The sequence below is a fragment of the Microcaecilia unicolor genome, chromosome 2, assembly GCF_901765095.1.
Source record: "Microcaecilia unicolor chromosome 2, aMicUni1.1, whole genome shotgun sequence".
Lineage (NCBI taxonomy): Eukaryota > Metazoa > Chordata > Amphibia > Gymnophiona > Siphonopidae > Microcaecilia > Microcaecilia unicolor.
In genome coordinates, this window is record NC_044032.1 from 399,798,440 (window position 1) to 399,821,743 (window position 23,304).

General features: G+C 45.6%; 1 protein-coding gene across 3 annotated transcripts in view; it reads left to right on the forward strand.

Annotated features, from left to right (window-relative positions):
* ANKRD17 (ankyrin repeat domain 17) overlaps positions 1-23,304 on the forward strand; it is a 374,674-nt gene that overhangs the window by 266,352 nt on the left and 85,018 nt on the right. For all 3 annotated transcript variants that reach the window (XM_030190627.1, XM_030190626.1, XM_030190628.1), the window contains 3 exons: positions 1,484-1,579; positions 2,429-2,545; positions 14,312-14,483. In XM_030190627.1, coding sequence (XP_030046487.1) covers positions 1,484-1,579; positions 2,429-2,545; positions 14,312-14,483 — 385 coding nt within the window. The remainder of the gene's footprint in view (positions 1-1,483; positions 1,580-2,428; positions 2,546-14,311; positions 14,484-23,304) is intronic.

Here is a 23,304-nt window from a genome sequence, read left to right on the forward strand (position 1 = left end):
TTTTAGGACTGTTTTTTTTTTTTTTTTTGGGGGGGGGGGGGTAAGTACAGGAACTCAATCTTTTATATCGCAGGACAAAGACTGTGGAATTCTTTACCTGCCCTGCTTCGAGCCTTATGGAATATGGATCAATTTTAAAAAGGCTTTAATAACTGTCTTGTTTCAACGAGCATTTGATTCTTTAGCTTAAGGGCAAGTTTGGGACTGTTTGGTTGTTACTGTTTTTGATGTTTTAGCAGATACTGTTTTGATGTATGTTGGTGGGATATGTATTATTATGAATGTAAACTGTTCCCCGCTTAGGGTTGTAGATGTGTGGGTATAAGTCTTTTAAATAAATAAATAGGTTACACATATGCACATAAGCTGTGATATGTTCTTCACATGTAGGGCCCCAGGGCCGTGCCAACATGGTAAGCAAGGTAAGCACGGCAGGAGGGCGCCGTCCTCAGGGGGGGCGCCCCGCCGCGCCATGCTTACTTCACCCTCCCGCGTCCCAACTGCCCGCCCTCTTCTCCCCCCAACAAGATCCCTTTGAAATTTACCTCCGTCCGGCAGCGAAGGCGCGCCGCAGCGTCAGTGAAGGAGGTGGCGCTCCCGACGTCTCTACTAGTCTTCCCTTCGCTCATTGTTCCGCCTTCTTCTGATGTCAAGTAAATGACGTCAGAAGAAGGCGGTACATTGAGCGAAGGGAAGACTAGTAGAGACGTTGGGAACGCCGCCTCCTTCACTGACGCTGTGGCGCTCCTTCGCTGCCGGACCGAGGTAAATTTAAAAGGGATCTTGGGGGAGAAGAGGGCGGGCAGTTGGGACATGGGAGCGGGAGGGCAGCGATCATTTTCATGGGGGGGGGGGGGCGCACGCGCGCCAACTGTTCGTCTGCGGGGGGGGGGGGCGCCAACTGATCTTCTGCAGGGGAGCGCCACAGACACTTGGCACGGCCCTGTAGGGCCCTTCCAGTGGAGTGCACCAGTATGTCATCTCCCCTCTCCCAGTCCTCATAGAGCAAAGATCAGAAAGTGTGCCATAGGTCTACTAGGGTCAAGGGTGAAGCATTCCACATCTGACAATGGTGTATCCCAAATTTGAAACTAGGCCCTGTAATTGAAAGGCTACTAGGCAAATCCATAACTCGTGGTTGCTTTGGCATGGTGTTTAATAAGCTGAATGAAGTGTGACCACTAATATTGAGCCATCACAGTATGATGGGTTGAAGGCTCAAGCAGAACCTGCAGCTGGTTATTCTGTGCCAGTTTGGTCTTCTTTCCATTGTCTCTGTATCTCATTGATGTGTTATATTGTGTGATGGAGTGAACATTATGTTGGGAACAGAAGCTCCTGCCATGTTTATTCCTTTATGATGACCATTGAATGAGGCATTTAGTCTGCCCTGTGAAGGTACAGTGCTCAACTGTCTCATTCCATAAGCTCAATTAAAAGTGACGGTGTGATGTGTGCTTAGCATTTTGAATTCACTTTTCAGGGTCACATAAAAGTGGTACGTTACCTAGTGAAAGAAGTGAACCAATTTCCGTCAGATTCAGAATGTATGAGATACATAGCAACCATAACTGACAAGGTAAGCTGGTTATTATTAAACTGTTATCAGTCTTTTCCTTTCTTGGCTTAACAAAAAAAAGAGAGAAAGTAAAAATGTTTAGGTAGAGCTCTCACAGATGTTGCTAATTCAGTGGCTTCCGAGAAAAGGTTTTGCCATGCTCAGCAGCTGGTAAAAAGAATCTGAACCACGGCTGCCACAGAGGTCTGTCTGGTCTCCCTGTCTCCTGTGCATTGTCCTCCAATGTGCAATGAGCAGTACTTCTTTCGATGTGGGACTCTGTTTTGTGGCCGTTTTAAAATGTAGTTGCATTACAGTGAGGTGTCCAATGCACTTATTTGCCTAAGGCCCATCAAAAGTTTCATCCTATCCTAGCTGCTATTGTTTGGTTTTTAAAACATTAACTTTACACTTGGGGATAATCTTATAACTTCATGTATGCCTAACTAATATGCACATACTTGTCCTTGTGCAGGCACTAGTAAATAATTAAGTGCACATACTTTCATTTTGAAAATTACCCCAGAAAAAGAATTTGCTTATATTTATGTGTGTTCTTGGGTATTCATAAATTTCCCCAGTTAATGTACATGTATATGCTATAAAAGAATATATGTAAATGCTAGATCTTCCGAAATCCACTCCTGGGAACATCTCTGTCAGGCTAGATAATATGTTTTATAAGCTATATGCACAGAAGTTTGCCTGTATGTTAGGAGGTCAGTTTTGTTTTTAAATCCTATTTTATATGCATATAACACTGTTTTCACCTGCAGAAATTTTGCGATCAAGTTTGCAATCATTGCTTTCAAAAATAATATGAAGTTCACTTTCATTTGAGACCAATGGTTTGACTCTGACCCGTTTTAGGAGATGCTGAAGAAGTGCCATTTATGTATGGAATCAATAGTACAAGCCAAAGATCGGCAGGCCGCAGAAGCAAACAAGAATGCAAGCATCCTTTTAGAAGAACTGGATTTGGAAAAGGTACAACTTCATCCTTTTTTTATCCTGCAAAGAAATCTTTACAGTTATGTTTGTTCTGTTTATTGTGGGAATCTTTGCTGTGATGGAGAGAGACATTCCAGATTATTCATTCCCATATGCACCATGGCAAACAGTGTGCCACTTTCTTCAGAATTCTGAGTCATACAAATCATTTTCCCACTCATCCTATATAATAAAACTCACCCTCAACGTTCTGAGGACACTGACGTCAGTGTCACTTCCTTCGGGTTCGAAGGGTTCGTCGTGGTGAAGCCACCGAAATCACTGTCTCTGGACCCCGCCCTCGAGTCAAACGTGATGACGTCGAGGGCGGAGCAATGGCGTCACAGGGCGAGGGCGGAGCAATGGCGTCAGTGACTTCACAACTCAGGAGATGAAGGTGGCGTGCGTTGATGAGGTGCGGAGCAATGGCGGTCAGTGGCTTCACAACGGCGAAGGGGTGGGTAGGGAGGGGGGATTCGGGAGGAAAACCTTGCTAGCGCCCGTTTCATTTGCGCCAGAAACGGGCATGTTTTACTAGTGTAACATAACTGCCTAAATGTAAACACCATTTGCACACTCAGACTATCAGCTACACGTAAATCTGTAGTATTCACATGCATATGTGGTAGTTGGTTGCTAAGTGGTACTCTATAATTTTAGCATAGGGCCAGATTCTATATATGGCGCCTAAAAAAATCTGCACAGAAAATATTTCCACCTAAGCATATTCTATAAACGGTGTCTAGGTTTAGGCATGGTGTGTACAATAATCTTAGTTGATATCCCAGTGCCTAAAACTACGTGCCTCCATTTACACCAATGAAAACGTGGTGCAAATCCCAGCGCGTAGATTTAGGCGCAGAGGCCATATTCTATAACTACGCACATAAATTTCAGAATGCCCATGAAACACCCATTTCCCCACCTATAACCACATCTCTTTTTGCTTGCGTGCATTAAAAGTTGGGCACACTGTGTTATAGAATACGCTTAGTGAGTTGTGCGTGTAAATTCTAATTATTGCCAGTTAGTGCTCATTATTGCTTAAGTGCTGTTATCAGTGCTAATTAGCTTGTTAAGCCAATTAAGTTACAATTGTTGTTATAAAGTATTCCTGAATTTTGGCACAGATCTCTAGGTGTGCTATATGGAATCCGAGGGATAGTGTACAAATGCAAGTGGGTGTTCCCATGGGCAGGACAGGGGCGTCTCCCACAATTGCACCCTCATGTTATAGAGTGGTGTCATTTATGTTCTAAAGTGCTTCATTTGGACACATGCATTTATGCCTACCTTTGCATCTTTTGCATGACAGACTTTTGCCGATTGGATGTCTATTGTGATTCAGCGTTCATTGACCCATTGAGGATACTGCAGGAATTCTACAGCCGTAGACATGGTGTAAATGGGTGTGCCAAAATGTTGATGCTTAAATGATAGTATTCTATAATGCAGGAGTTTTCAACCCAGTCCTCGGGGCACACCCATCTAGACGGGGTTTTCATGAATTCAATGAGGATATCCTGTAAACCCTGTTCTGGCTGGGTGTGCCCCAAGGACTGGGTTGAAAACCTCTGTATTATGGAATCTGAGCACCCAGATCCCTCATTCTTAGTGCCAGCATTTTGGCCTCTAACTTGTGGCACACTTGATAGAGTTTTCCCTTTTCTGGCTCAAATGTATATAAGAATCTAATCATTCCCTCTCCCTTCTGTTTATTGCAAAAAATGTAAGTAGACAAATATTACTTATACACTTCATCAGAAAACTGCTTAAAATGTCTTACCAAACCAAATGAACAATAAATACAGAATATAAAACCAGACAGTGCTCAAGTAACACATCACATAACATAACATAACATAACATAACATAACATAACATAACATACAAAAGACGATCACTAGCATCAAATCAGTTAAACATAACAATAGGATATAGCACTAAGGGGAATTTAGAGTTTTGAAGCATTGAGTCTGTATTGCCTCTTTATTAACCCATTAGTGCCCGATGTTTCCATATTTAGGAACAATATGGGAACATTGGGCACTAATGGGTTAAAGTAAACTGGGAACTGTTGGTACATCCTTTCCCATTGTGCTGTCACTAAATTCCTCGTTTCATTAAACTGTATTAAAATTTTGTGGTTAGTGAATATCAGTGGCTAAAATTAATGTAAGTACTACTACTTATTTCTATAGCGGTACTAGACGTAAGCAGCACTGTACTACAAAGCATTGGTGTTAACTGTAGATGCTTGGTCCCCAACTGTTGGGGACCGTGCCAAGCATCTACCCATAAAGCTATTAAATAATTTATGGTGTCTGTCCAACTTATATGCAGAACCTTTTTGAGTTGCCAATGCACAATATTAATTCCATATCATCAAGCTGATCAATCCATAGACTGGTGGGTTGTGTCCATCTACCAGCAGGTGGAGATAGAGAGCAAACTTTTGCCTCCCTATATGTGGTCATGTGCTGCCGGAAACTCCTCAGTATGTTCTCTATCTCAGCAGGTGGTGGTCACACACAGCAGCAGCTCTGGCTAGGCCTCCAAGCCTAATTTTTAGGTTTTGTTGAGTGCCTGGGGTTGAGGGCTCTTTTGAGCAAGTGCAAACCTGGTGGTGCCAGGTCCCTCCTTTTCTCCCCCCTCCCGCTGGCTCCGTTAAAAAAAAAAAAAAAAATTTTGAACGTCCTTAAAGGCGTTTATTTCGACGTTTATTTAAGTGTCTATTGCAGCTACTCACTGGGACACCAGGTCGTTACAACTCGGAGCGGACAGCAGGTAATTTTAACCTTTTTATAGCGGGCAGGGGGTTCCCCGATTCTTCTCCTCGTGGCATATGGCGTCGGAGGGCGAGGGCGCAAAGGGTCGCTCCCCGGGTCGCTTGAGCGCTTCTAGAGGGGATGCGGGGGTCTTCAAGCCTGATTCGCCCTTGTTGGGTGACAGTTTCGTGACCGATGAATGTCCCGGTCCTTCCTCCGGCGTGGCGGTTTTTCCCGCCATAAACGCCCATCCCCCGCTCCTCGCCTCCGCCATCTTGGCCGGCCACGCGGCTCGGACGGCTTCTTCTTGGGCCGCCCTTGAGGTTGGAGACATTAATGCCATGAACGCCCTTAATTTGGGCGACGGCACAGAAGCGGCTAAAGTTAAGAGCCGTTCTTCCCGCGCGGCTCCTTCGCGGAGTTTCGCGCCGGACGCCATTTTGGATGCGCAGCATGTCTCTCCCCCGCTATTGCGAGCGCCGGTTGAGGGTGCGTCTAGGGCTGTTGCCCAGACTGTGGAAGTGCACAGTCTGGGGGGTTTCTCCCCCGAGTTTGTTTTGCTGCTGCATCAGGCCTTCCTCATGCACAACGCTGCCCCTGCTCCCTCGTCTGGTAAAGAGGTTGAGGTTCCCAGAGGTAAACGCCCTCGGGTTGATTCCCAGGCCTTGGAGGAATTTGTCTTCTCCGATGTAGATGAGGGCAGCGTGTCTGAGGTCTCCCAACGGTCCTTTGCGGATTCCTTGGAGGAGACGGATCCCCGCTCGGATGGAGCGGATGACCCCTCTGCAGCGCGGCTTTTTAGCCCAGAGGATTTGCCCAACCTGTTGTTACAGGCCATGGACACTTTGAAGATTTCCTCTCCGGAGGACGTCTCTCCCTCAGCCCCTGTTGGCTCTGCCATTATGCTGGGGACGAAGCGCCCGCCTAGAACCTTCCACATGCATGATGCCATGCACACCTTAATTTCGGCTCAATGGGATGTCCCAGAAGCGAGCCTTAAAGTGGCTAGGGCTATGTCCCGCCTCTATCCTTTGGCTGTGAGTGAACGTGAGGCCTATCTGTGGCCTACCGTGGATTCTTTAATCACTGCGGTGACTAAGAAAACGGCGTTGCCGGTGGAAGGTGGCACGGCCCTAAAGGACGCCCAAGACAGAAGATTGGAGGCGGCCTTAAGGTCGTCCTTTGAGGCGGCTGCTTTAAGTTTGCAGGCCTCAGTTTGCGGCTCCTATGTGGCCAGGGCGTGCCTGACTATGGTGCAGCGGGCTTCCCCCTCGGATCATTCCTTGAGGGCTGATTGGCCGGCCCTGGAATCGGGCTTAGCCTATTTGGCAGACTTGCTGTATGATGTCTTGAGGGCCTCAGCGAAAGGCATGGCTCAGACAATCTCTGCGCGGCGGTGGCTTTGGCTGAAACATTGGTCTGCTGACCACGCCTCTAAATCCCGCCTGGCTAGGTTGCCTTTTAAAGGCAAGCTGCTCTTTGGGGTCGAGCTGGACAAAATCGTGACCGATCTCGGCACGTCTAAGGGCAAGAAATTACCAGAGGTCAGGGCTCGGGCTAGTACTCGTCCCGGTACCTCCAGAGGACGGTTGCAGGAAGCCCGTCGGTACCGCCCGGGCAAGTCGGGCTCTGCCCCCTCTTCCTTCAAGAGGAATTTCTCCCCCAAGCAGCATTCCTTTCGCAGAGACCGCCGTCCCGGAGGTGCTCCCTCCGGTCCTCCCCCAGGGTCTCGTACCCAATGACGGGGTCTTGGTCCACGCCCCAGTGCAGATTGGAGGACGGCTGTCCTCGTTTCTGGGCGAGTGGACCACAATAACTTCAGACGCTTGGGTGCTGGAAGTCATCAGAGACGGCTACAAACTAGAGTTCTGCCGACCCTTAAAAGACGGGTTTGTACTCTCTCCCTGCAAGTCTCCGGTCAAAGCTGTGGCAGTGCAGCAGACCTTGGACAATCTGATCCGCCTGGGCGCGGTCGTTCCGGTGCCAGAAAGTCAGCTTGGCAAGGGACGTTACTCCATTTACTTTGTGGTACCAAAGAAAGGAGGTTCTGTCCGGCCTATCCTCGACCTCAAAGGGGTCAATCGGGCCTTGAAAGTGCGGCACTTTCGCATGGAGACTCTCCGCTCTGTTATAGCGGCAGTGAAGGCAGGAGAGTTCCTGGCATCCTTGGACATCAAGGAAGCGTACCTGCATATTCCCATCTGGCCTCCTCATCAATGCTTTCTGCGTTTTGCAGTCCTGGGACAACACTTCCAGTTCAGAGCCCTCCCTTTCGGGTTGGCTACTGCTCCGCGGACCTTTTCCAAAGTAATGGTGGTCATCGCGGCCTTCCTACGAAAGGAAGGGGTATAAGTCCATCCTTATCTGGACGACTGGTTGATCCGAGCCCCCTCTTATGCAGAGTGCGGCAAAGCTGTGGACCGGGGTAGTTGCTCTTTTGAGCTCCCTGGGATGGATCATCAACTGGGAGAAGAGCCAGCTGCGCCCGACTCAGTCCCTGGAGTACCTGGGAGTTCGATTCGACACCCAAGTGGGCAGAGTGTTCCTGCCAGACAATCGGATTGTCAAACTTCAGGCTCAGGTGGACCAGTTCCTAGTAGCCTCTCCCCTTCGGGCTTGGGACTATGTGCAGCTGTTGGGCTCTATGACGGCCACGATGGAAGTTGTGCCCTGGGCCAGGGCTCATATGAGACCGCTTCAACACTCTTTGCTGCAGCGCTGGACTCCGATGTCGGAGGATTATGCTGTGCGCCTTCCCTTGGACCCAGCAGTGCGCAAGGCGCTGAGCTGGTGGATGCAGACAGACAAGTTGTCTGCGGGAATGCCTCTGGTGACCCCAGAGTGGATTGTCGTCACGACGGACGCCTCGTTGTCGGGCTGGGGAGCCCACTGCTTGGGAAGGACAGCGCAGGGGCTCTGGTCTCCTGCAGAGGCAAAGTGGTCTATCAACCTCCTGGAACTCAGAGCCATTCGGTTGGCGCTTTTGGAGTTCATCCCGGTACTGGTGTTGAAGCCTGTACGGGTCCTGTCGGACAATGCCACGGCTGTGGCCTATGTCAACCGCCAGGGAGGTACCAAGAGCGCCCCTCTAGCCAAGGAGGCTATGAATCTTTGCCAGTGGGCGGAAGTGAACCTGGAGCAGCTTTCAGCGGCCCACATTGCCGGAGTCATGAATGTCAAGGCGGACTTTCTCAGTCGCCATACCTTGGAGCCCGGAGAGTGGCAGCTATCTGCTCAGGCGTTCTTGGACATCACGAAGCGCTGGGGCCAGCCGAGCCTAGATCTGATGGCGTCATCGGCCAATTGCCAAGTGCCGCGCTTTTTCAGCAGAGGACGGGACCCTCGATCCCTGGGAGTAGATGCTCTTCTCCAACAGTGGCCGACACAAGAGCTTCTCTATGTGTTCCCGCCCTGGCCCATGTTGGGCAGGGTGCTAGACCGGGTAGCAAAGCATCCCGGCAGGGTAATCCTGGTGGGTCCGGATTGGCCCAGGCGTCCCTGGTATGCGGACTTGATCAGGCTCTCAGTCGACGATCCTCTGCGGCTGTCAGTGGAGCAGGGCCTGTTACATCAGGGTCCCGTGGTGATGGAGGATCCCTCCCCCTTTGGTCTTACGGCCTGGCTATTGAGCGGCAGTGTCTGAGGAAGAAGGGCTTCTCAGACAAGGTCATCGCCACTATGCTGAGAGCGAGGAAGCGCTCTACTTCTACTGCTTACGCCAGGGTTTGGCGTATCTTTGCAGCGTGGTGTGAAGCAGGCTCACTTTCTCCCTTCACTGCTCCAATTTCTTCAGTGTTGGCGTTCCTGCAAGAAGGTCTGGAGAAAGGCCTGTCGCTCAGTTCCCTTAAAGTCCAGGTAGCGGCTCTGGCTTGCTTCAGGGGCCGCCTGAAGGGTGCTTCCCTGGCTTCGCAGCCAGATGTGGTGCGCTTTCTCAAGGGAGTTAATCACCCGCGCCCTCCTCTGCACTCAGTGGTGCCTGTGTGGAATCTCAACCTGGTACTAAGAGCATTGCAGAAGCCGCCTTTTGAACCCTTGTCGAGGGCATCTCTGAAAGACCTGACGTTGAAAGCAGTCTTTTTGGTGGCTATCACTTCAGCCAGAAGAGTTTCCGAGCTCCAGGCGCTCTCATGTCGAGAGCCTTTTCTGCAGTTCACTGAGGCAGGAGTGACTATTCGCACAGTGCCTTCCTTCCTGCCCAAGATTGTTTCTCGCTTCCATGTGAATCAGCAGCTCTGTCTCCCTTCCTTTCGTAGGGAGGACTACCCAGAGGAGTACTCTGCTCTTAAATATCTGGATGTGAGACGAGTCATCATCAGATACTTGGAAGTGACCAATGATTTCCGGAAATCGGATCATCTGTTTGTCCTGTTTGCAGGTCCTCGTAAGGGTCTGCAGGCTGCTAAGCCTACAGTGGCAAGATGGGTCAAGGAAGCCATTGCAGCGGCTTATGTGGCCGCGGGGAAGGTGCCGCCTATCCAGCTGAAGGCTCACTCCACGAGAGCTCAGGCGGCCTCGATGGCAGAGGCCGGATCCGTCTCCTTGGAAGAGATATGCAAGGCGGCAACTTGGGCTTCGGCTCATACATTCGCCAAGCATTACCGTTTGACTGTGGCTGCACGGGCGGAGGCCCGGTTTGGAGCTTCAGTGTTGAGGTCAGGGATTTCAATGTCCCGCCCTGGGTGAGTACTGCTTCGGTACATCCCACCAGTCTATGGATTGATCAGCTTGATGATATGGGAAGGTAAAATTATGTATAATCATACCTGATAATTTTCTTTCCATTAATCATAGCTGATCAATCCATAGCCCCTCCCAGATATCTGTACTGTTTTTATTCTGGTTGCATTTCAGGTTCAAGTTTAGTCTTCAGTTACTGCAGAAAGACTTCGTGTTCAAGTTTTTTCACTTGGATTCTTCAAGAGTTAAGACGAGTTTGTGTTACAGTGAGCTGCTGCATTCCTCTCCCCTCCGTTTTACGGGGCTGGATTGAGACTTAAAATTCTGCCGGCACTCCCTCCCGCTTCGTGCGGCTGTAGGGCAGCTTTGTACCCCTCCCGCTTCGGCGGTGTTAGGGTCAGTCAGCTCCTCCCGCGGTTGCGGTTGCAGGATAAGCCAGATCCCCCCGCATCGGCGGGTGTGGTGTCCCTCCCCCGCTCCGCGGGGATGAGCTGGACGGATTCCCCTCCCCCACTTGTGTGGGGATGAGCTGGGTTAATTCCCCTCCCCCGTTTCGGCGGTGGTGAGCTGGGCAGAGTGTCCCTTCGTGGGTGTAATTCTCTAAGTGCTGAGTCCTGCGGATGGAGCTTTGATATCGACATACTGAGGAGTTTCCGGCAGCACATGACCACATATAGGGAGGCAAAAGTTTGCTCTCTATCTCCACCTGCTGGTAGATGGACACAACCCACCAGTCTATGGATTGATCAGCTATGATTAATGGAAAGAAAATTATCAGGTATGATTATACATAATTTTACCATCTTCTAGAGATTTCCTTGTTTTACGCTTTCCACAATGTAATAAAATTAAATACAAAACAATTCACACAACTGGATTCTCATATCAATATACTAAAAGATGGCATTCCCTGCCCGAACAATTATTTCATACAACTGAATATTCCATATTTCGTAAACTGCTAAAAACGTATTTGGTAAGGTCGTTCATCAGTGATGGAAGTAACCAGTCCACTTCCTAATCTACAGGTTGTAATATTCATGATTCACAGTATTCTTCTTGTTACAATGTTTTTCATTTAAATTATCTGTAAAATTGAAATTATCCGGTTTCGATTCTGTTTGTTCTATGTAACTTGAAGTGGTTATCGAATGTTTTTCTGTTCATTGTAAGCCACATAGAACACGGACCTGTTTGGGATTATGTGAGATATAAATGCCATAAATAAATAGTTAATATAGAATGGTACATTAATACGTATTAACCACAATACAGATAACACAGATTCACTAAACACCACCGAACGAGGGTGTCATTAACTGCTTCATGTTATCTGCTGCATATTAATTGTAAGCTGAAAATCCCCAATCTCATTCAGCGTTTGTCAATTGACACAGGAATTAATGCACAATAAGAGGGCAGTTCTATAACAGGACACCTACTAAAAGTGCTGTTCATGGCACTTATTTGAAGCCTATTCTGTAAAGAAATTTAAGTGCCTACTTTTTATTTCTTTTTCAACCTCTTTATTAACAAAGAAAACATAAACAATACAACCTCTCAACGACACGGGATTATATAAGCACATTACATTGTCCTATATTACAAATAAGCCGAGATTCCATTCAAAATCATACCTTTAGCATTTTAACAATACAAATCTAAAAGGGGCTTAAACTTTTTTAAACATTGAGAAGCTCTGTCTTTTAATTGTAGCAGTTTCCTCAAAATTTCCAGTGAGACATACAACATTCCATCAAACATTCATGGACAAAGCAGTATTATCCTTCCACTCAGGCAATATGGTCTGTATTGCTATAGCCATAAGTACATCAAACAATGTAGCCCTCTCATTAGATGAGATAAAGTAGCTTACCCCCAAATAACTATTTTATAGCTCAAATCAAACTGAATTACCAACACTGTAGTAATTTGCTCGCATGCTGCACCCCGAAACTGCTTCAAATTCACTCAAGCATACAACCATATGAGACAAAGTACTCATAGCAGATGCATTAAGACCAACATTTATTAGAACCATCAACAACAGTCAGTTTGCAACTTTTGAATGGGTCCACAAAGCCTGATGGGCTACATAATATAAAGACTGAGTGACCGCTATCAACAATGATGGCCTACAGACTCTAGTCCAAAAAGCTTTCCATTGTGTCTCAGAAATCTGCCCCCCCCCCCCCCCCAAATTGTACTCCTCTTAAGAGCATCAATTGTCTGTCTGCAACCAAGTTTTGCCCTCTTATATACAGTTGATGCCTTCTTAGGTGAATCTACAAGAGCAACACAAAAATCACTTGACTCAGCGATTGGGCTCGGTGACCAAACATTGTAAACAGTTCCTCAGTTGCAGCCACTGATTAATGTTTATGCTGTAAAATATAAACCCTACTAAGTGCTTCAAATGGGTTAAATTTACCACCGTGCACAAGCTGGTGTATATAGCAAATACCCCTATCCTGCCATTCACCCCAACTAAACATTTTATCTTGTATCCTTATGTCAGGATTGAACCATAGGGAAATAAACCTCATATCAAGCCAAGATAATTTGGCCATACACCGTAGTACTTTTGATGTAGCAAGCATTATTGGAAAATGAGGCACAACTTTTTGAGCTTGAGGTGTGGCCAACCTACTTAAAGGAAAGAGACTCACTAGAACCCTCTCTAACCTCAACCACCTTGGTTCTAATCCATCAGCGTTATCTGTAAATCATGTAGCGGCAGCAGTCATCAGATAAGAATGGTACTTTTTTAAATAGAATGCTAGTGTCAGTGGTCAAAGATATGCTTACATTTAAGGCACGATCACTTAAAGTATGCTCATGCCTAGTTGTGAGCTAAAACATTCATTCTTTATAGGATTCTATTATTTAGGCAGTTAAATATATGCTCTGCCCACACTTATGTGCCCACCTATCAGCAATGTATGTGCCATCAAATTATGTTGGAATTCTATTAGAGGTCATTTATGCGTGCAAATTATTAAAATGCCTCCATTTTTGCGCCTCCTTGCTGCCTAAGACTTTGTGGCTCCTTATAGAATTACCTCCAAGTGTCAAGCCGCTGCATTAATTGTTAGTGCATAGTAATTCCTGTGTTAATTGCATAAGGTACTTTCGAATTAGAAGGCGTTAGTAATTTTGTGATTCTTTTATATTTTTATTATTATTATTATTTTTAATAAGATCACCTTGCCTTCTTATTCTCCAAATTGGTACTTAATTAATGTGCACAAGTCATCTCTGACCATCCCAACTCTCTTCGCCCCTTTTATCCTCTGTCTAAAGATGTATGTGCAGCGATATTCTACTGCTTTAAGCCTCAGTGATAATGTTTGCTTGGTAATTAAACTGGAAAAGCAATGACTAAGGGGAAGGTTCAGTGGTTTTAACCAGGGACGTAGCCAGCAAGGAGGAAGAGTGGCTTGGGAACTGTATTTCTTTGGCTGATGGAGCCTCGGCATTCTCACCAACAAAGGTATATTTAGCACACAAACCGGGGGGGGGGGGGGGGGTGTTAGCACATTACACTTCCTCTTCCCCCCCCCCCCCCCGCCCCCCCCGGGTTTGTGTGCTAAGTATACCTTTGTTGGTGAGAATGCCGAGGCTCCATCAGCCAAAGAAATACAGTTCCCAAGCCACTCTTCCTCCTTGCACTGCTTCTTTAATGCAGAAATCGACGGCATGCTTCTAGCATGGTCGGTTCTTGCACAAACTGAGCATACGTGAGAAGTCCTGGCGCTGGCAACAGGATGCACACCACCAACTTCTGCATTAAAGAAGCAGTGCAAGGAGGAGGGGAGTGGCTTGGGAACTGTATTTATTTTTCTGGTAGGGCTTCGACATCCCTGCCAGCCATTTAAAGGGGTGCTGCAGTTTTGGACAGGGCCTGAGCCCAAAGTGGGAGGGGGGCCAGGCCCCCAAGGCCCCCCCATGGCTATGCCACTGGTTTTAACTGCTAACTAAATTCTCACAGATTTGCAAATACTACTTGATTTAACTGATGCCTCAGAGTCTGACTTTGTGAGACGGATGCTACTTTTATCCCTAGAGCTTTCCATGGTGGTTGTTGCACAAATCTGTTAAAATGTTTTGGAAGGCTGATGTGGGTTGTGATGAGGCACAGTATTATTGATATAATCATATTAATGGGTTAAAGCACATTTTTTAAAAACTTGTACGTTTCTGTGATGGCACTTGACTACTTCTGTACCTGTTTCTGAGATTTCTGGTGATATGGCAACTTAAGGACAAAAAAAGCAAAAAAACAAACAAGAAAACCTCAACCGTTTGTGCTTTGCAGCTAAGGGAAGAGAGCCGAAGGCTAGCACTGGCTGCCAAGAGAGAGAAGAGAAAGGAGAAAAGGCGCAAGAAAAAAGAAGAACAAAGAAGAAAGCTGGAAGAAATTGAGGCAAAAAACAAAGAGAATTTTGAATTGCAGGCAGCACAGGAGAAGGAAAAGCAGAAACTTGAAGGTAACTTTTCCTTTTCCTTTTTGCACTTCACAGTTTGAAAGTATTTGTGTGCAGACAATAGCATCGGTGTGCTGGGTTTTTTTGTTGTTGTTTTTTTTGTTTCAAATATTATTTTTAGTGCATGTTTATAAAGTTAACAAGATACAATGGAATACAAAGAGCCAAAATTAATAATTGGGTGATACAAGAAACAAGGGTGCTGGGTTTCTGCATGGGTACCTTTTTTTCATTTCTTTTCTTTCTTTTTTGTTTTCTAATTGGATCCTGTTTGGGAATTGTGGTTCTGTGTACTTAAGGGGTAAGATATTTCCACTGTGACAGCTGACTATTTTTTTAACAGGAAAATAACTGTTGCAACATTCCTGAATAGGGGAGCCAGTGATCTGATAAGGAAGCACTTTAAGGTCAGCGGTCGGACAGGGAGTCTGGGTGCAAGAGAAGATTTAGGAGTGCTCAGTTTTGTTTGAGCCACATGCTTTGTAGATCAGTATTCCTGTCCTTCCCTGCCTAAGATCCCCAGTTTATTTATATGGAGTAAGATGACTGTGCAGTCAAGGAATAAAAATAACTTGAAGAGCTTGCTAACTGTACTTCATGTCTAAAAGTGTTCAGCACATCTCAGTACTCCATGTCTATCCTCACCTCTATAGTCCTGGCTGCAGGGCCTGGTGAAATCTCCAGGAAATCAGAGCTAATGTGTCTTTGTGAAAAGACAAGTGGTACTGTGGGTTAGTGCACTGGCTTTTGATTGAGGGCGTAAGTTGGCGGTGAACAGACGTATTATGGTAAACTAGATGCAAATGCTTTTCTAGATCTAGTTCTCAAGTTAAGAATTCCCTGCCTGCCACTTACAGCCAACGCTGCATTTGCTTCCCAGATCCACACAAATCATTGTGGTTCTGAAATGGTTAAATATATGCCTAATGTCTCCAGATAACTTTAACCAGGTATATTCAGGAATCGAATTTACGTCGTTAAATCTGTAGAATATCCAGATAACTCTAATCAGACACTGGCCCACTGAATATCCTGGCAGGGCAACAGAAGAACAATAACCCTTGTGGTTAAACAGATGAAACAGTCCCAACAAGGGTGACAGAAGAAAGGGCAGCAGATGATGTCACAATTATCACCTTTATTAACCATCCAAGACTCGACATGAGTCATGTTTCGGCCCACAAAGGACTTTCTCAGGAGTCTTATGTAGGTTGTGTGCTGATGTATATCTGAACCCAATATGTAACAAATGCTATATAAAATCTTGCTGTTGAAATAGCGAGAAACATAAACCTTTTGAGCGCACTGAAAATCATTGTACATACAATGTCTAGAGTATTTTGACTCTTTTGGTTCCAATAGTGTTCTTCTATCTTGTGCAATAGCTTTTAAGAGACATTTATCTATACAGGAAATGGGGTATCCTCTCTTTTGGAACCGCGATCCCATCAAAGCTGCTTGTGATTGAAAGTCTTCAAAATTTGTACATAAACGCCGTAGATGGAGAAATTGTGAATATGGCAAATTACGTTTTTAGACTGCGGATTGTGGAAGCTGTTGAAATGTAGATATGTATTTCTATCTGTTGGCTTTCTATAGACATTTGTGACAAAATAGTATTCTGCCTTTGTGATGAGTATGTCCAGAAAAGGAATCTATTTATGGTCAAATTGCATTTTGAAGTGTAAGTGTTTATCATATGTGTTGAGCCATTCGTAGAATTCTTGCAATCTGGTTTCTGTTCCTTTCCAGAGTAAAAATACATCATCAATGTATCTTCTATAGAAAATAACTTCCAATTTGAATGCATGATCCTGTAAGAAATTCTCCTCAAAATTTACCACATGCACAATGATTTTCAGTGAGCTCATGCGATTTATGTTTCTCTCTATTTCAACAGCAAGATTTTATATAGCATTTATTACATATTGGGTTCAGATATACATCAGCACACATCCTACATAAGACTCCTGAGGAAGGCCTTTGCGGGCCGAAACACAACTTGTGTCGAGTCTTGCATGGTTTAATAAAGGTGCCCTTTCTTTTGTCACCCTTGTTGTAACTGTTTCCACTGAATATCCTTCCTTAAAGTAAATATTTTTCCTCCAGTAATCAAGTCCTACCACTGTTATATACATATGTCCCTCATTATTAGTTTATACTGATTTTCACCCATAAATTCCTAGAATTTTGCAAAGGTCAAAATGGATTATAAACAGATTTTAGGTCATTAGAGGGAGTAGCCCCAGAACAATTTAATGCAACATTTCTAGGAACCTCACTGAAACAGATTCCCCGAGACCTGCTTAAATGAATTCCAAGACTTTCCAGAAGTAGTGGAATTTAAGATTCCTTCTGCTGCTTTATACTGAATCCATCTGCCGGCTGTGACCTATTCCCATGTCTAGATGCTTGACTGCTCGTAAACACATGCAAAAATAATCTACTATAATAAAACTCACCCTCAACGTTCTGAAGACAACGTTCTGAAGTCACTCAGTCACTCACTGAAGGGTTCATGGATTCATGGTGGTGAAGTCACAACACTGACCATGTCTCTCTGCCCCGCCCTTGCATGACGGACCAATCAGAAAAAACACCCTCAACATTCTGAAACACAAAGGACCATCACAACACCGTTCCCAGGCAACACTAAGCAACGTAAGATGGACCAATCAGAGGAAACTACGTGACAATAAGGGAGGAGCATTCCCCAGCAGAATGGCTCATTATCTGTGCAGCACGGAGAGCACAGAACCACCGCTGGAACGAGAGAAGAATATTCCTGCTGTGGGTATGTGCAAAAATAGACCGGGGGGGGGGGGGGGAGAAATTTTTAAATGCCTAATGCCAGTACTGAAGAGTGCCAGAGGGCCTATAGCACAGACTGTATTTGGAATTGCTTGACATGGAGTCAGAGGAGCCAGAAAACAACGTGCCCGTCACCATCTGGGACGTGGGCGAACAGGACAAGCTGCGGCCCAGCTGGAAGGATTACCTGCTACCCAGCCAGCAGCAAACAGCGACCAAGGAAGGGGGAGGAGTACTCCTTCCCTGCCTAGGAATCGCTGGAGACTGGCTGCCAAACTAACGAAACAACCGCACACCAACGCACCACCTCCATCATTCGAAAGGCATCCACTCTTTCTTCAACAGAAATGCAAACTAATAATACAAAACAAACAAAGAATACATGGTTTCTCAGGAGGCTGCAGGTAACTCCCCACCCCCTTCCTCTTCCCCTTTTGCCGAAGCGGCCAAGGACGTGCCCAACCATCCCCAGCCTCAGGCAAGCTGTCTCCCACCTCGGGGATTCCCCGAGCACCCGGAAAAAGACGGCGCTGATTCCTGCAGCGCATAAATGTTCCAGCATTCCCCTTCAGCCGGCCTGAAATGGACCAAACATACCGGATCACCCCCCGACGGCCCGAGACCGTGCTCTTCTCCCTTCAGCCAACTTAAAACAACCATCCCCGTCCTCAGGCAAGCCGTCACCCACCTCCAGGATTCCCAGAACCCCAGCCCAATGGAAAAAGATGGCGCTGCTTCCAACAGCACATTTCTCTTCCAGCATTCCCCTACAGCAGCCCTGAAACGGCCAAAAAATACCGACAGACAAAGAACGTGCTTCTCTACCTTCCGCCCATCTAAAACAACACTGCTGCCTCAGCACAACACAAAAAAAAACATGGAAAAAAAAAAAACAACACTCAACAAAGGCTAACCCCCCTACAACCACATTACATTTCACCAACAGAAAGACCCCCCTCCACAAACCTCCTTGACAGACAAAACCACACACACACAATACAACAGAAACACACCCTCAAAGCCACACACCAATCCAACCCACTTTGCCAGCACAGCACAGCACATCCCCCAACCCCCAAGCAAAAAACAAAAAAAGACACACATCAACAACCTGCACACACACCGCACCCTCACACACTCACACACACACACATGCATACACACACACAAAATAACTCTGTGACACATACACACACACACAAAAAAAAAACCACATGCTAGCGCCCGTTTCATTGGTTTCGGAAACGGGCCTTTTTTACTATTAATAATAATAATACAACAGTCATTGTTCTTTAGTCTTCATGCAGCCTCTGACAATAGTGGCAGCACACACTCTGCCTTGGTACCTAAGTATCTGATTAGGTAGAGGCAGAGGTTTCAGAAATTGGTAGGGTAACTTCTCTAACTTTCCTCTGCCCCAACCCAAGACCAAGCAAGTCCTGCATCTTGGGTATTGAAGAAGCATTCCTACTTCCACTAAGAAATTAAAAAGCCTTCCGTACTTGTTACCCGTTAACACTAGGCAACAGGTAGAAAGAATGACAGGAGAATGCTGTACAAGTCAGAGGAGGGTGTGCTGTGCTGATCTGCCACTATTAGGAGGAGAGAAGCCTCTAGGTAAAGGGTCTCTGGGCTGAAAGCCTGCTGTGAGGAAGGAAGAAGAGAAGATGGCATGGGTGGGGGGGGGGGGGGGGTAAATGTTATAAAGGTTGAACTCCATGTAATACTGCTTATACATGCAGAAAAGAGCTTTTATAAAATTTGTGCATTCATATATGCGTGTAAAAGTATGTATGCCCATTTTTACGTGATCATCATAGAGGCATTCCTGGGGTGTAGTTTGGATGGTGCAGAGGCCGAGTTGCAATATGTAAGTTTATATTATAAAGTTCTTGGGTACACACACATATTTACACCAACTTCAGAGCAGATGTAAATGTGTGCATTGGAATTTATCCTTATTTGGAGCTGGTTCTGGGTGCCTATTATAAAGGCAAATAAGTGCCTAGGTTGCCTTTATAAAACAGGCTTAAAATAGATGCTGTGTTAACATCAGACTCAGAGCAGAGGAATAAATTTATGATTAATGAACCGGGAAAGCAGGGCTAAAATCCCACGTCTCTTACTGACGTTCTTGGTGAGCCTGGGCAAGTCACTTTACCCTCCGTGATCTCAGGTACAGCTTAGCTTGTTTGCTAATTGGAGCATAGAAATAACTTGTGTGTACCTGAACGTAACTCACCTTGAGCAATTATTTGGACAAGCAGGTGATACATTGAAAATTCATATGCAGAGCAAGGAGGAAAAATGGATGCAGAAGGAAGACAGGAGATATGGAGGAAAGGAAAGAGGGGAGACACCAGACGAGAGGAAGGAGAGTGGAAGAAGATAAAGGGGAAATGCTGATGAGGGAGAAAACTGGTGACAGGTTTGGGTGGGAGGGGAGATGCTGGCAGAAAAGGTCATGACATTTTAATAAAATCAAACCTTGTCAATGATTTTGAAATATGGCTCGTAAGATGTAGGATCCTAATTGAGCAGAGGAAAGATTGTTGGGATCATAACAATCTTCCCTTTGCTCGACATTGTGTCTTTTTTACTGAAGTGTTTAATATAGATATATAGGTTATGTACATACAATCATATGTACACTTGCATTTATGTGTGTGTGTGTGTGTGTGTGTAGATTATATATATAGATACTAGTAAAAATGGCCCGTTTGTGGCGGCGATGAAACGGGCACTAGCGGGCAGGGGACTCCCTTCCCCTCCCCTTACGCGTGTCTCCCTGGTGGTCTAGAGGTACCTGTTCGGTGGGGGCAGGAAAGAAAGAGCCCCCCTCTTTCCTGCCCGTAGCAGTGGTGGTAGTATCCTTGCTACATCGTGTGGGAGTCCGGCTCTCGGCGTTTCAAAATGGCCGCCGAGAGTTGAAGTCTCGCGATGCAGCTTGAACTCTCGGCGGCCATTTTGAAACACCGAGAGCCGGACTCCCACACGATGTAGCAAGGATGCTACCACCACCGCTACGGGCAGGAAAGAGGGGGCTCTTTCTTTCCTGCCCCCACCAAACAGGTACCTCTAGACCACCAGGGAGACAGGCGGAAGGGAAGGGGAGGGGAGGTGACGGGGGGGAGGGACGTTGCTGAGGGTGAGTGTGGTACCGTGGGTGGGGCGGTAACTTCTAAGGGGCGGGGCTATGTGGGGAAAGGGGCCGGGTTGATGTGGACGTCCTGGGCGGCTGGGATTTTTTGGAAGGGGCGGAGTAGGGAAACAAGCTCCGCGTGTTTCCCTACTGCTCCCCGTGCGTTAATTAGCCTTGTTTTCGTCTTGCGCCCTCGACGTCATCACGTGGGATGCGAGGGCGGGGCATGAAGATGTTGTGTGGCTTCACCACCATGAAACCACGAACCGGTGTGTGAGTGACTTCAGTGACGTCAGTGTCCTCAGAACGTTGAGGCTGCGTTTTATTATAGTAGATAGGTAGTAAAATATGTATGTATGTACATATATATGTCTTAATTTTCTCCCTCTTATTATAATAAAACACTAATAAATGCTCAGGAAAAATATAAAACATGAAACCAAGGTCCCTATCTATGTAACAAAGAGAACACCAGATGCTATATGGTGCTAACTGCTCCCCTACATGTTGCAGCGCCGCTCTAAATGTCGACACATGGAAGGACGTTTTATAACTGGGCAACATGGGTAGTTGCCTACAGACACATTGTTATAGGCACTATTTTTTAAAAACAATTAGGCACCTACTTGTCTGCCACATACACTAGTATTGTATTAAAAGCTAACATCCTTTGAATGTAGGTGTGATCACTTATACCTGCTTGAGAATGGGTGTAAATGAAAGCATGCACTTAATGCATGCGTGTGAAGAAGAGGGTATTTTAGAATCTACATCCCTGAACTCTGCCCCTGTGCATGTCCACTAGTAAAGTACAAACTATCATGTCATGCTGTGTGCTTCTATGACAGAATTTTATAAAGGTCATTTTTGCATATTAGTAGCCACATATCTGCAGGAATGACCTTAAAATTACGTCCATGCTGTGTGAAATGTCTCATTTATAAGTTGTCATATGGTATTGGCAGCCAGTGGTTGGGGCAAGCTGTTTGAGGTGGTACCTGCCTCCCACCAATACCGCTGTCATTTCTGCTTTAAAATGGGAGCAGTATTACCAGTAGTTTGAACTGCTGGTGGTGGTTTTCTCTTAGGGACACATTTATTGCATTTAATAATTAAACATCCACGTAAGTGCATATATGTTCGTTGAGATGCAAGAGGTTTTCAGAAGATTTCCAATATGAACAGTAGGCAAAACACCTGGATATTCATAAATCACTTTCTGTGTCCACAGTGGTGGTGGTGTCATCATTTTTTCTTATTTTTACATTGGCCATATATAACTAACAACTTATAGCAGCAGCTTCAGAGAGCATTTTCCATCTCACAGATAGGCTGCAGAGAATATCTTCTCCTGCTTTAGACTTAGTCCCGCCCACCCTACCCCTCTACCCACCTACCCCTAGAGTGACATGTCTTATATAACCTCCCTATCAACCCACTCATTACTTTTACATCACCCATTTCTATTCTTCTATCACCCACTACTCCAACCAGAGTTACACCTAATCACACTGACCACCCTTCAACATCTTCAGTCCTTCTGTGACTGTTCTCTTGTGCTTGACTGCTTAAATATTTTAAATTTAAATGCTTTACTTTTTGTCCATTAGATTGTAAGCTCTTTGAGCAGGGACTGTCTTTCTTCTGTGTTTGTACAGCGCTGCGTACACTTTGTAGCGCTCTAGAAATGTTAAATAGTAGTAGTAGTACTTCTGGTGACACCTGCTGGCTGAGTGAGGATTTCACTGGTCTCTCTGTGGACAGCTCCTTTTTGGCATTTCCCCCTGGTGTTTCTCTTCTTAAGAACAACCTGGGTCTTGGGGAGGCAATGGCATATCTATATTCCTCACAGATATTTTTTTAAACCCACCTTAATATCTGTGAATTGTCACCACACACAGCAATTGTGGAGAAAAAGGACCTCGGCACTCCATAGGAATCAGAGTGTACCCTAATTCCATATATTTAGCTCTCATAGGTCCTAAAACAAAATTCCACAGTCCTTAAAGTGCCTTAAGTAATTAATTTTTAATTTGTAAAATCTTTTTATACATTATATTGAATGCTGCACTCCAGTGGTGTAGCTCCATGGGTAGGTTGGGGCCTGCCCAATTTGGACTCGGGCCTACTCAAAATTTCATCTCCCTTAGTGTGGCTGGCAGGGATCCTCAAGTCCCGCCAGCCAAAGACCTCCTTCCCACCAAACAAACTTCTTAGTCAGCCGCCAGCACCGTCCCCGAACCACTGCTGCCAGGTGCCGGCCTCCGTCTAGGCTTAATTTCTCCACAATTGCTATATGTGGTGACAATTCAGAGATATTAAGAGTTTTTTGGGTTTTTTAAATATTTGTGTTGATTTCACCTTACTGTTTATTTCTAATCAAGAACTAGTTAAATCTATTCACTCAGGTAAGTGGGAGAGTAGTCCCTTTGCTTTCAAAGTTCTGCAAATAAGCATATTAAGTCAGTCACAAACTAAATCAACATATATGGTAACAATTTTAAGTGTGGTCTATAGAACTTTGAAAGGAATAAGATTTGTTACATATTTTTTTTTAATTTCCTGCCCATAGTGTCAAGATATATCCCAACTAGGTAGTTTATAGGATATTACCCCTCATCAAGGTCAGCTTTTTTGTTGTCTTTCTCGTTAAGTCCCTAGTATCCTCAAGCGATGAGCCTAAAAAATCCTATAATTCATCTTTTTCCCCCCACCCCCAGTCTTTTCATCATATTAACAAATTTTGAAATAATTGAACAATTATTGAAACTAGTGAGGCTGTTTCCTGAACATTCAGCCTCATATCCCCATGATCTTGCTCGACAGCTAATGGCCACTCCCAAATTGATAGAACAAAACCTGTTGGTTTCT